The sequence below is a fragment of the Cimex lectularius genome, unplaced genomic scaffold, assembly GCF_000648675.2.
Source record: "Cimex lectularius strain Harlan isolate CLEC.00 unplaced genomic scaffold, Clec_2.1 scaffold176, whole genome shotgun sequence".
Taxonomy (NCBI): domain Eukaryota; kingdom Metazoa; phylum Arthropoda; class Insecta; order Hemiptera; family Cimicidae; genus Cimex; species Cimex lectularius.
Genome location: NW_019392891.1, coordinates 470,778 through 485,974, shown reverse-complemented (window position 1 = coordinate 485,974; position 15,197 = coordinate 470,778). Strand labels below are relative to the sequence as shown.

General features: G+C 34.5%; 1 protein-coding gene across 5 annotated transcripts in view; it reads right to left on the bottom strand.

Moving 5' to 3' along the window:
- The window catches only part of LOC106674187 (ras-GEF domain-containing family member 1B-like), a 358,252-nt gene that overhangs the window by 124,717 nt on the left and 218,338 nt on the right, over positions 1-15,197 (bottom strand). For 4 of the 5 annotated variants that reach the window (XM_014406767.2, XM_024229102.1, XM_024229101.1 and 1 more), the window contains one exon: positions 7,544-7,744. In XM_014406767.2, the coding sequence (XP_014262253.1) occupies positions 7,544-7,744 (201 nt within the window). Of the gene's footprint in view, positions 1-7,543; positions 7,745-13,257; positions 13,519-15,197 lie in introns of all 5 variants that reach the window. The other variant, XM_014406771.1, reaches the window with a different exon arrangement.

The following is a 15,197-nucleotide window of genomic DNA, read 5'->3' as shown; positions in this document are numbered from 1 at the left end:
ATATCTTGCCATGGGAGTATGTTTTAAATATTCAGGATCGGTTGTAGACAGCGAGGAAAGTAATGCAATGGAAATTATTGACAAGATTACAACAGGGGAGAAAGTGAAATAATCGAACTTGTTTTTATGGCACACCTGCGTTTCTAAGAAAACAGCTTAAATTAACAACGTTATAATTTAAAGTATAATTCTTATGGCTATTGAGCCCGGTTAATGGCAAAAGAACCTAATGTATTGAATTAATTAAGGTTTTTAGTTGAGATAAAAAAAGGCAGTGTCACGAGCGGGTTTCGAACCCAGGATCTTCGGCTAGATACGATGCTGCTCTACCACTTGAGCTATCGTCACTTCGATCCCCTGTCTCAACTAAAAACCTTAATTAGTTGAAAGATAATTGGTCAAGCGGACCACGAAAACAAGTGAATTTAATAAGTTAAAATGAAGTATACTTTACTAAAGCTCTCCGTGGACATTTCATTTGTCGCCGAGAATCAAATAGATTACACGACATTTGAAAAATGGCAAAAAAGAGGGAAAATTCAAAAGGTGGAGTTGAGATAGGAATTTAGTGTCCGAATTTAGTGTGTTTTAAAACATTTGAAGAAATATTGTCCATCCGGTCAGTTTAAGATTACAGAAAAAGAAAGAAATTAATAAGTCAAAAGTTATATGTCAAAAGTGAAACATTTTACAATTATTAAATTTTAGAGGATTAGTGATCACCGATAAAGGGCATGGTGAATTTAAATGTATTATTAACAATAGAAGAAAAAATACGAGTTTTAATTCATTACAATCAAATAATGAATAACTATGAGAGAGAGTGAGTGAGTGAGTGAGAGAGAGAGAGAGAGAGAGAGAGAGAGAGAGAGAGAGAGAGAGAGAGAGAAAGAGATATGATGATGATGGTGGTGTTGAGGATACTAGGAAATTTTCTAGTTCCCTAGTTCAGTGCAATCGACACAATCCTTCTGCTCAGAAGTATAACTTAGTTTTACTGACTATTATTGCTACGATTTCATCCCCTAGTTTTTGCTGCATGCTAGGCTATGTCTACTTTGAGCCTTTGCTTCGCATTGGAAGATGGTATGGGTGTCTCTTTCTTCCTCCTCAATACATAAAGGGCAGATGAGATCATCATTATATATGCCCATGTCGTGTAGATATTTTCTCAGCTGTGACCGGTTAATAGTCCTATCGCTCATCTGAGGCCCTCTCTCATTGCAGCATGAGTTTGGTAGTCTTAGTGAGGGTTGTGTTATCATAGGTATGTCTTGCACATTCTCCTCTGTCTGGTGTGTCTGCTTCTTCGTTAACCAAAATTCCCTTGTGCCTGGGCACCCAAGATATCATCAGGTTGCTGGGCACACGCTAATGTTTTGACAGTTGCTAGGCTCCCATCCAACTCGATTCCTTTTGGAACCTATATAAACTGTTTCTGGCTTCTCCTTGTATGAATATTTCCAGTGGAGGTAAGTTTAGCTGAGTTTCTAGTGCGTTTGTAGGGGTTTTTCTCATGACCCTATGATACATAGAATTGCTAATCTTTCTTCGCTAGTTAGTGTTTGGGTAGCTTCGATAGTAAGAGAGAGAAGGAGACCAACAGACAGACAAAGATACAGGCAGAGACACCAAAATTTTCAGACAGAAAGACCGACGGGAGAAAAACGCATGAACAGAGAAGAGAGGTACATCAATGGGTGCGGGTTTAACATTTTGAATTTAAAAAATGGCAAAGAGGAGGGAAAATTCTCACTCAAAAGTTGTGTTGAAATGGGAAGTTGATGTCAGAGTGCATCGAAGTCATGAGTTCGAATCCCGCTCGTGAAACTAACTTTTTATAACAACCAATACCTAACCAATAATAAATTTTACCGTATTTTCCCGAAAATCTGAATTCCTCTGTCCGCCATGTTGAAAGGGTTTTAGTTTTTTTCAAAAAATTAAATTAGAGATGTACTCTGGACTTACAATTTAAAGCTGTATCGCTCCCATCTTGTCCACGGACTTTGGGACTCTGATTATGACAGGGTCTAACGTTACTTGCACAAATGTCGATTTGTGAGGCTGAAGGAAATGAAGTTTCATGTTATCAGTGTCGTTGTAAGGATAAAAATAAAAGTTTAAACTTTCAGGACGACACGCCAGCGATTTTTTAATATTCAAATATCTCCTGGTAAAAATAAGAATGGCAAGGTCAGACAGAAAGTGCAAATACATGTCGAGCTGGTCCTTTTGGACAGTGCAAATATTTGAGATCCCAACGGCGGATACCACACTTGGGCCTAAGCGAAAACCTTAACTGCCAGATTGCGCCACGTCACCATTATAAACAACTTGGAGTTGACCACCACACTCGCATATAGCAAACATACTTATTTTTAATTTTTTTAAAATATATTTTACAAAAACAATGTAAGTTTACAAAAATAATTACCAAATACTAAAGATGGCCAAAAGCATAAACGGGCCTGAAAGAGCAAAACAGAGAATAGGCAGACCAAAATTATTGGAAACGACCAAATTATCGAATTATGAACTTTGCATTACAAACATTAGTTACCCACTTAAATCCTTAATTTATTACAAAGTATTACATAAGTTTCATTATTTTTGTCCAAAAGTTGACTTTTTCAGGAAGTATCTTTCTTAGGTCTTTTTATAATAATAAAACACTTATTAACACCTTAATTATTATAACATCACAATATACATCCTGACTCTTTTAAATGGAAGTGCGAAAGTCAGCTACGTTTTATAACCTCTATGACTATGTCACATTCGATTATTTAAAAGGAAACCACATAACTTATAAATAACAAAATTAAATAATTTATACATACATAGGTAAATACGTACAAAATATTATAATTAAATATATAGATAAAAAGGGAATAATGAAAAACGGGTGAACCACCTGATGATGACAAGAGTACGAAATTCTCGGATTTTCCTTAGCACACGTTCGAAAATTCCAACGATGTGGTTAAAAAGAGCAAATCTATTAATCTTTTCGCAAGGAAGCCAGTTTGAACATGAAATATGATTAATAAATAGCAAACCAAAGGACTTTTTTTCAAACTTTTTGCCATAACTGTTTTGATACCGTCGTTGTTTTAAGAGAAATTCAACCGGGCTTCTAACAAAGACATCCTGTGTACGTATTCGTCCAAGATTTTTTTAACTTATTTAATTTTTTTTCAAAAATATTATNATATATATATATAATCTACCACCGAAATCACACGTCGTGCGGGTTTAGTATGTTTTCGAATTAAAATGTTCAGTGAAATCTATTTTTGTTAGAATTTTTTATACATCAATATATAATGCTTTATTGTAATATACAATATATAAAACTGTTAGTTTTGTCCAACGGTTTAACACGCTTTTAGATGTTAACTTCAATTTATCAGTCCACAGGATGTAAGGAATGACGTTTTCTTCACCCTCACAAATCGACATTTGTGCAAGGAACGTTAGATCACCTCAGTCACCAGATTTAAGTCCCCTTGACGATTTTCTGTGGGCCCATTAAAAAGTTCCTCAATGGAAGAACTGCGACAAAGGATAGAAAACGCTTGTCAATCCACCTCCCCTGGCTCTATCGCTCTGAGCACCAATGAAGAGTGGTTAAAACCAGCAAATTTTCGCTTCTTTACGGAAAGGAGGCAATTTTAACATGAAATGCGAATAATAAATAGCAAACCAAATGACGTTTCAATTTTTTTTCCATAACTGTTTTGACAGGGTCATTGGTTCAACCGGGTCATACAAAAAGGACGTCCATTGCAAGTATTCGTCCAAGATTTTCTTAAATTATTTGATTTTTTTGCGAAAATAATATTTAATAAAAGTAATAGTATGTATAATATAGATGTAATATACCACCGAAATTTCTCTAAATGGTTAATGCTTAGTCTGTTTGACGGCGCCCACGACCAACACTAACACAACACTCACGAGTCTTGCGGGTTTAGTATATCTTCTAATTAAATTGTTCATTCAAATATATTGTATGTTAGTATTTTTGTACATAAAAGTACATATATAATGCATTATTGTTATAAACAATACATAATACGGCTATTTTTTTCCAACAGTTTTGTACGCCATTCACTTGGATTCATCAGACCATTAGGCTGTATGGAAAACGTTTTTTCAGCCTCACAAATCGACGTTTTTGCAAGAAACTTTAGAGTAAGCGTTTTAGTGGTTTACTCTGTGGCGATCAGGAAATTCCTGGGAGTACAACTCGACTGCAATACAACCACTATTAATAAAGCAGTCGTACATATCAACTCGCTGTCAGACGGAAAAATTTGTTTTTCGGTTCGTTTTCAACGGAATACTGAATGTAACGAAGTAAGGTACTATTGTAAAATTTATTTACTTCCAGGGATTAAGATTTGCTCTTTTAACAGGCGTTGGACAAACAATGACAGAATGCAAACAATAAAGCCTATTAATGTTTACTTTAGTAAAGTAGTAAATTATTGGAATTAACAACGAAGCAAACGAAATGCGTTTTGTCATTTTTGGACCAATTTAAAATCCAAGTGCACCTTTGATTTCAGCTTAAAACATCTTTTAAAATAATGTGACAGGATGTCTAGGGTCGTATTTGAAATTTTGGAATTGAAATGGGGCTAAGGAAACCTGTATAGCTTTTCCGCAAAAAAGGTAAAAATTTGAAACTTGACTAAAAATATTAAACACCTTTTTTTAAATATCGACATTGATTCAAGAGAAATTCAGCCGGGTCATCTAAAAATATATATATATCGACGTCGACGGTAATTTGTTTTCACGTCAGTAGCCAACTAACAAACTTATATTTTTATTCAATTCACTAATTTCGTGATCCGCTTGACCAATTAATATATTATAATTAATTAAGGCTTTTAGTCGAGATAAAAAAGTCAATGGCGCGAGCGGGATTCGGACCCACGATCTTCGGCTAGATACGCCGCTGCTCTACCACTTGAGCTATCGTGACCTCGATCCGCTCGGACACCAACTTCCTATCTCAACCGCACCTTTTTGAATTTTTTGAAGATAAGAAGTTGATGTCCGAGCGGATCGAGGTCACGATAGCTCAGGTGGTAGAGCAGCGGCGTATCTAGCCGAAGATCGTGGGTTCGTATCCCGCTCGTGCCATTGACTTTTTTATCTCGACTAAAAACCTTAATTAATTGTAATGATTTAATTGGTCAAGCGGACCACAAAATTAGTGAATTTAATTAATTAAAATGAAGTACACTTCACTAAGGCTCTCCGTCGCCATTTCAATTGTCGTCGAGAATCCAAACCGATTATACGACATTTAAAAAATGGCAAAAGGAGGGAAAACTCATAAAGTGGTGTTGAGATGGGGAGTTGATGTCCGAGTGGATCGAGGTCACGACAGCTCAGGTGGTAGAGCAGCGGCGTATCTAGCCGAAGGTCGTGGGTTCGAATCCCTCTCGTGCCATTAACTTTTTTTCATCTCAACTAAAAACCTTAATTAATTGTAATGATTTAATTGGTCAAGCGGACCACGAAATTAGTGAATCTAAATAAAAAAATTTGATGTGGGTTGTCACCGTGTCGTAGATCGGAGAAATTTCGGACAATTTATGGAGATGTCACTAGCCTTAAAAAGTTGTTCCGCTTTCTTTGAATTTTTAACATATTTGGTTTGCAGAAGAGACTCCATATAGGACATGGTTATAATAGCATGGATTTATCAACCACAATCACGGCGCTTTTTGCATATTGACATCCCTGATTTTTTGGACGGTAATGGGAACAAAACTGTTATATATAGCTTTGCTTTGGCAATCCTATTCCTTATTTGAGGGCCAAAATGAAGTCTTCTGAACAGAGTAGGTTACCTTTTTGGACCATGGGATGACATTTCCATTTATCTTAATCGTTGTCTGATTACGATTAATTAGATCTCAAAGAGCACTTCTTTGAGAACAGAATCGCTCCACATTTTGGTACTTGATCATTCGTTTCCACCTTTGACAAAACGACGTTTTCTTATATTGACCTCAACAGTTTAACTTATGGTGAAAGTAACACATAAGGTTAATGGAAATCTGAGTACGAGTTGGTATTCAAAACCCAGGGCATCGAACCTGCTAATACAGGTTGTTCCCATTCATGGTCAACTAAAGTTAATGTTCTAATTGGATTACTAAAAAGAGTTTTCAATTTGTCGTCGAAAGGTGTTATCAATAAAGACAAAACACTGGTTCTGGAAATTTTAAAAAAGATTGGGTACCCGAGAAAAATGGTAAATAAATTTATAAACAATAACAATCTATGGAAGATAAACCTAAACAAAAATTCGGAAAACCTAAAAGATGAAAATGATTTTGAAATGTCCTATGTCACTTTCCCTTACGTCCAAGGGTTATTGTAACAGTTGAGAAGTTGTCTGAAAAGAAGTTCCCTCTAGTTAGGTTGGCCTTCCAAAACAGTAATGCACTTAAAAAGTACTAATCACAGCTAAAAGATAAAATTGAGAAAGGACTACAATCAGGCCTGGTATAAAAAATTGACTGCAAAGACTGCAAGAAAGTATACTATGGTGAAACCAAACAATACCTAGAGAATATAATTTATCAACATAAATATACAGTGCAAAATAGGGAAAACAATGAAACTGCCTTGGCACAGCATGCAGTTGTTGAAGGTCATACATTTTTCTGTGATGATGTTAGTATTGATACAAAGGAACGAAATAGTAAAAAACGAAAGTTCCTGGAGGCCCTTTACATAAAAATATATAAACTGTCTGTTAATTACCGTCAAGGCTGTGATATAATAAGTGATTGCTATTTTAATTTGTTAAAAAATCTATAGAAATAGAAATAGAAAATAATCTAGTCAATTTTAAACTTTGGAGGAAACATAAAATATGTGATAATAATTGTTAAATGTTGTTAATAAAATAAATAAAAATTGTTGTTTAAAAGTGGATTTTTAAGAAAAATGTAATTTTAACTGTTCAGTGGTTTTTTAATGTTAATTCGTTGGTCTGAGATAAGATGTTGATAAAAGGTTGAAACGTCACATGATAGGTTGTGATAAGAATCTAGTCAGGTTCAAAATATTATAACGTTTGTTCGGTGTTTGAAAGGCTTAAATATGTACCACACTGGCTCTTTTTTTAAAATAAACCGTTACAAAATATTAATGACTGACGATAACTGTTTTAACCACTGCGTTAACTCACCTGAGGAAGTATTAAAATAAATCCGAAATGTTTGGATTGAAAGAAAAACTGGTTGTTGTTTTTGTTGAGATGACCTACTATCCCAACTTCGAGAAGGAAAAGTCATAATTTTGACAAAACGACTAGTTTTTTATTTAACTTGTTCTCCAGGAGGAAGTTACCAGCACAATGTCATCGCCAACGATCACCACTAAGCAACTTAACAGAAAGGTCGTATTTATTTTTTCTTAACCATGGTCCTACTGTCAAAAACCTTTGGTTTCTTAATCAAACTCGCATTCCATGGATCTATCGTGTGATATTCAAATTTCTCACCTTGCTGCTGTTTAGCATGTCCTCCTGGCACCTGGCGGCGATCTGGCCGAGGAGCTCGTGAGGTTTGACGAAGAGTCGCGAGGTAAGGAGGAAGGCGAAGAGGAACGCCCGGTCCGGGTAGTAATCCGCCGTGGGGACCATATGCTCCACCAGGGCTTCCAGCTTTCCAGATACGAGATTACCCTCTCTGTAAGTTAGAGCCTGAAAAAAACCAACTAATTGTTAAGTCTGTGATTTAGGTCGCTTTTAGAAAAAGTTTATTAAAAGTGAATAAGAGAAATACTCAATAGCAACGAACAAGGCAATATTCGACTAAAAAGTTTATTAACATTTAAATCAGAAAGGTTAACTATATTTAAGAAAGTAAAAAGTCAAACGTTTCTTATTCGGAAAAAAATTGTAATTTATCGATCAGCCAGTGGCTTGTAGGTTTTCAATTTCCAATTAGTCTTTTAACTTCAAATTAACGATTTTTAATTTCTAACTAAACCTTTTCAAATTTCTAATTCACCCTTTTTATTTTCTAATTACCCATTTTTAATTTTTAATTAACTCTTTCTTTATAACATTAAACTCGAACGTAAAAGGCAACTCTCAGAAAAGGAGATATAAAATGTAGGTATTTCAAGAAAAATTCCGGGCGTCTTTGGTTAACTTGGAATTAAAAAGGTTAATTTGAAAGTATAAAGGGTTAATTAAGTTTTAAAAAAAATTAAAATGATGAAAGAAATTTGTAGTAAAACAATATTAATTAACACTTTTCACTTCAAACCAACCCTTTTTGAGTTCAAATTATATTATAATGAAAATGAAATAAAAGCACGATTAATTTCTATATTTAATTTTATATAATTACCCGACGAAAGTTTGTAATAACAATTCAAGGCGTAGAATCACGGGTTGATAATGTTGTTGTTGGAGTACCACAAGGCTCTGTTCTAGGACCTACTCTGTTCCTCATTTATATAAATGATATGCCCAAAACCCCTGGCGTTGAACTGGCCCTGTTCGCTGATGACACAGCGCTCTACACATCAACATGGAGGGTGAGTGCTATAGTGAACCGATTGAGCAGGGCAGCGGAGAGGATTATCGGGTACTTTACGAGGTGGAAAATAAGTGTAAAAAGGAGTAAGTCTGAAGCCATACTCTTCACGAAAAACGCCCAACTGCAGACCGTAAAGTTCACCGTAATGGTGAAGAAATTAACTGGTCTCCCTCAATAAGATACCTCGGTGTTTGGCTAGATGCAAAATTAACGTTTACAGAACATATCAATGAACTAATACAAAAAGGAAAAACACATGTAAAAATACTTTTTCCTCTCTTCTGTCGAGAGACCCACTTGAGCGTTCAAAACAAATAGCTCATCTACAAAACCATAGTAAGGCCAGTGTTGACATACGCATGCGTTACTTGGGGCTTACCTTGTAACACTAATTATAAAAAGCTGCAAAGAACCCAAAATAAGTTCCTAAGGTTATGCACTAACAACCCATTAGCAACCAAGATGAACTCCTCACAAACTCCGGAGTGCAATTTCTGCGCGAGTTCATAGAAAAAAATTGTCAAAGATTTTTTGATAGATGTCCTGGTAACGCCAGAAGATTAATTCAAGATATCGGACAAAAACGTGCACCCAGAGCCAAACACAAAACCCTATGGGATCTCAAGCCGAGGCTTAAATTTATTAACGCCTAACTTAGTTATTTAATTAATTAATTTATTTTAATTCTTTGTAAATTATTTATTTATTTATTCATGTATTTATGTACCTATTTATTACTACCTATTTATTCTAAGTTTTGTTATAAAAATATGTAGGTATATATATGTGTGTGTGTGTGTGTGTGTGTGTGTGTGTGTGTGTGTGTGTGTGTGTGTGTGTGTGTGTGTGTGTGTGTGTGTGTGTGTGTGTGCATATGTATTATGTACGTATTTACATTTATTTTATATGTACTTATGTTTATTATTTATTTAATTTATTAAATACACTAGGGACTCATACATTATGTTAAACATAGACTACACTCGTACCACAATAAATATTAGTCGTAGGATTTTTTTCCCCCAGCATTGGATATANTTTTAATTTTAATCGTAAATAATTTTCATACGGTCTTCTAAGAGTATAATTTTTTTAAACTTTAAAAAAATCGCAAATATAGAGAAATTTTCTTTACAGGCTAATAGTTATTAAAATCTATAAAGTTTTAAATTTTTCAGAGCAAGGACTGATATGAAATACAAAAATAAAAACATTTTCAATGAATTGCAGAATTTAAAAAAATATATAATTAGTTTTGATACGAAATAACAGGTGAAAAAAAATTATAATTGAAATAATAATTGTATATAATTAATTAAAACCCTTAATTTGAAGTTAAAAACGGTTATTTTAAACAAAAGTTTCATTTGAATATAAAAAGGGTTCTTTTGAAATTAAAAGCCTCTCTTGAAGCCTGAAGCATGGGTAAAATAAACTTATAGCCTCCCTCCCCTCCACAAAAAAAATTGAAATTAAGAAGGCTAAAATAACTCTTTTTCATTTTTAATTGACCATTTATTTCAATACCCACTATTTTATATACAAAACTTAACTTTTTATATATTAAAATGTTAAACGTAAAATCATTTTCATGCGGTCTACTAAGAGTCCAATTTTATATTATAAATATTCGCTATTTTTCGTGGTCCGCTTGATCAATTAATATCATTCAATTAATTTAAGGTTTTAAGTTGAAATAAAAATGGCAGCGTCACGAGCGGGATTCGAGCCCACGACCTTCGGCTTGATACGCCGCTACTCTACCACTTGAGCCATCGTGACTTCGATCCCCTGGGGCACTAACTTTCCATCTCAGCCGCAGACTTTTTTATCTCAAGTTAAAACCTTAAATTAATTGAATTATAAATATTGCTAGTATGGACGAATTTTACTTTACATACTTTCATAACAAAACCAAGCTATAAGAATTTGAATAATGGGCTAATTTGCAATTAACAAGTGTTAATTTGACAGAAAAACGCTCGTTGGACTACCATCTTTTATATTGAATCAACCAAGCCCAAACAATATATATTAAATTACACTGAAATTTTAGCAAAGGTTTTTTGGTAGATCTTTTTCAGCATTATCCTGTGATTAATACATTTTTGTTTCATAAAACCGATGATTTATTAGATTTTTATATTTTCAGTATTATAAATATCGACCATTTTATCACTCACGAACACTCTGGATCAAGGTATTTTATAGGCGATCCCAAGTTTCCTTGAAGACCGACTCTCCCAACGTTTCCAAGGACTGTGAATTGGTCTATCCAGACTAACTTAATAGGTGAATTCCGTATTAAAATACTTCGAAAGTTAACTAAGGTTTTGGTTGAGATAAAAAAGTCAGTGTCACAAGCGGGATTCGAACTCACGACCTTCAGCTAAATACGCCGCTGCTGTACCACTTGAGCTATCGTGACTTCGGCCCTCGGTTCCAATCTCAACCCCACTTTTTTAAAATATTCCCTTCTTTTTATCTCAACCAAAACCTTAATTATTTGAAAAGAGTTTATTTGGCAAAAAGCAGACCACGAAACCTAATAAAATGTAATAAGTCGAAAGTTTGGCAGTAAAAACTAAATCCTTTTTAACAAGATAGTTCTTACTCACAGTAAGTCGTTTTGCAACGATCCGGATTACGAGCCCATTTTCATCAGGTTGAAGGACTTCCACAACCATGTCTCTCGACATGAATTGGAAAAGTGAACCAGCTGATACCCCCGCCAACGCGACGTTCCAATTAGCAGCTGGTTTTTTAATGGCGCTCAATTTGAACGTACGAAACGCGGAAATTATAACACAAATAAATATTATAATAGTAAATGCAGTAAGAAATTAATTATAAATTAGTGATTAAAGATAAAAGATAGAAAATTAGAATGATACCTTAATATTATTAAATAACTATAAAAATAATAACCATTAAAATAATTAAGTTAATTATTTGGACTTTAATATTATTTATGTACATATTTAAAATTTGTTATATTATTAATGCATTTATTACCATGTTCAATTTTACATTTTTTAATTTCAAATTTCTCAAACCAGTCTAGTACTTTCCCTTTGTTGAAACTATGTAATACTGTTGTATTTAAATTTGAATTGAAATTATGTTTAGTTTCTTTTAGATGGTCCTTAAGTTCCGAAAATTTGCTTGATTTAGGCAAGTGTTCTTTTACTCTCGTTTTTATTTCTCTACCGCTTTGTGTAATATATTTAACGTCACAATCATTACAATTGAGTTGGTAAACCCCGCTTTTTGCCAAGTTGTCTACCTTGTGTTTAGGTTTTGACAAGATGTTTTTAAGTGAACCCATACTTCTAAAAGCTATTTTTAAACCTTCTTGCTTAAAAATTTTACTAACCTTTTCCGATAATTCACCAATGTATGGTTTTAACTTATTTTAAATTATTCAATTCACTAATTGATGGTAAGTTAGTGTCCGAGTAGATCGAAGTCACGTCAGCTCAGGTGGTAGAGTAGCGGCTTATCTAGCCGAAGGTCGTGGGTTCGAATCCCGCTCGTGACATTGACTTTTTTATCTCAACTAAAAACCTTAAGTTTTTAAAGATATTAATTGGTCAAACGGACTCCGCAAACTAGTGAATTTAATTTGTAAAATAATCCTTCATGCCATACTTAGTCGAAGGCCTGATTAACATCCAGAAACACTCCAGTCGCGCACAGTTTCTGCTCGTTACAATGAAGTAAATGAAACCTGTAACTCTTTGAAGTTGATGAGTAGTGGAATGATGGGTTCGAAAGTCAAATTGATGGTCTGGTAAGATGTTTAAAGTAGCAATAGAGTTAATTTTTTGTAAATTATTTTTTCGAATAATTTAGAAGGAACGGGTAAACTAATAAGGTTAAATGTTTATTAGGCTTTGAGATCATTTTAATGTAAGAAATTTCCCGTTGTATGCCATTAGCGTTTTAAAATGCAAAATGTTCAACTTTTTTCATCTTGATCTTGTAAGAATTTGTTTGTTAAATTCGGTCACGTCGATCGGTCAACAATTGATTCGTTTGACAACTTACTATGCAAAGTGGATGACGAAGGGCTGATACCTCTAGTTTATCTTCGCTATTGACTTTCTTCTGTACTTTGGTATTTGACAAGCAAATTCCCGTCCGGCCTAATCCAGTTGTAAATACTAAAGACGATTCGATTAATATTGTAAGCCGGTGGTTCGTCGTATCCGATTGAAAAATTCGGAGGACATCGGTTGAGGGTGAAACACGGTATAATCCTGTATATTCTATCCTGAATAATGAAACCCTAGACCAATAAAAACTGATTGTTTTAATCTACGCATGTACAAATAGTAAATTGAAGTGAGATTTTTTTTTTTTTTTGTGGAAATACGACATTTATTCTAAAATCCTAATATAAATGGTACTTAGGCAAAGCATAAATAACGGATCAACTTTTCGAGAAACAATATATTGAATTTGATTGAAAATATTATAAAAGATATCGTCTCAATTTTCTCATCTACGCATATTTAAAAAAAAACTTGTACGCAATTTTTCGTGTTTTCCCGGAGGCCATCTCGTCGCGTTTAAGGCCAACTTTTCTCTACTCCTTCGAATTAAAAACGCGAGGGAAAAACAATTTGAAGCTGTCAAGCATAATATACGCGTCCAGACTTACGGAGATTTCCCCACAGGCAAAAGACTCCTAAAGCCGTGGAGGTTTTACGGCCCTCAGGACGACTCTTAAAACCCCTTCTTTACGATAGCTGATCCTTGAGTACCTTCTTTCCAACTCGGCCAGTTTACCTCTCGCAACACCCCCGCTCGAATAAAAAGATGGCTTATGAAATATTTTCATTGGAAATTTATCTTAGCGAAATCTCCTTCCTTTTTAGAATCCCTTAGCGCAGAGATTGTTAAATCCTGATGGTAACTACACCTGAAAAAGACGAAAAAGGTGATATAACATTTTACAATGTAAGGTGAAAGGGTTTTAAGACAAGTAAAATGCGAAATCGAGAGCAAATTTTTTTTATATCAACTGTGAACTGTCCTAGTCTGTAAATAATTTTTTAATTAATTAAGGATTTTAGTTGAGTAAAAAAAGTTAGTGTCAAGAGCGGGATTCGAACCCACGACCTTCGGCTAGATACGCCGCTGCTCTACAACTGGAGCTATCGTGACCTCGATCCACTCGGACACTAACCTCCCATCTCAACCCCACCTTTTGAATATCCCCTCCTTTTTGCGCTTTTTCAAAGCGTCGTATTTAGCCGAAGGTCGTGGGTTCGAATCCCGCTCGTGACACTGACTTTTTTAACTCAACTAAATATTTTAATTATTTGAAAGATATTAATTGGTCAAGCGGACCACGAAAACTAGTGAATCTGTAAATAATTTTGAGATTTTGGATCAGAAAAATGAACATTAACTACTAACTACGTTTATCTCACCACAACGTGGCGTACCGGTATTACAAATTTATTTGACCTCCCATTTCCATACGAATTTATTTTTTCCTGATGCGAAAAGGATTTATTATCCCTAACACTAGATTTAGGGCTAATTGGTTTACAAAATCTTTAGAAAAATCCTGAATTTTTTAGATTTTTTTAATATTCCTTGACCTAGAGGGATTGCGTAAAAAGTATTATCATAAAAATTAATTAATTGTGGTAAATTTAAATTCATGCTGAAGTATCCAAAATAAACCCAAAAATGAAAGGTCTAGGGCACAAAAAAATTTCATTGTTGGGTCGGTCAGATGCCGAGATAATTGAAAGGCAAAATTAACTGTCTGAACTGAACTAAGTAACTAATATCAAGGCAACTAAAATAGCATCAAGGCAGAGCCAACACTAAGAACACGAAATGCCGAAACGTATTAGACAGACCAACTCAACGAGGATATGCAGACCAAAATCGTTGGGAATGACCAAATATATACATAATTAGTTCAAAACGCTTCAAGAAAAAAATTATCTTGCGAATAATGGAATAAATTCTTTTTTCTTGCAAATATTTCAACCAATTAAAATTCGGTTATGCAAAAGGGCTGATGAGAAGGCATTTTTATTAACAGCTACCGCATATGTGAGAAATCGCTGTGGCCGATTTACCGGAGAATTTGAAATATGAGATCGTTACCGAAGGCCCGGTAGTAAACGCGGAATATAAACGATTAAATTATACATTTTATCTAAACGATCACGCCCACTGGTACGGTGCTACCGCGGAAACCGACAATATCTGGCCGCCTCTTCTCGATGGCGATGGCAGGTCTAATGAGAAACAGGACAGATTTAATCAGTTTGATGTTTTCAACACTAGCCGGACAATTTAAATAACGGGAAACGCGCTATCGCTTGAAATAACGTTCCAGTTGGAAATATTTTCCGTATTTTGGAAAATATCTGGTTTGAAGGAATGCCCCCGAGACGAAAAACGATTGTTGTACTCAGTCTACTTAGTACCATCTTCTGTTATGTTGTCAGGGAAAACTTTTTCAAAAGTGGCGCATTATATAAAAAGTATGGCGATTTATCATTGCGTAAATTATTCTCCTTGCTATACCTTCCATCCCAGCAGACCATTCCATACCTAGTAGCTTGTTTACCT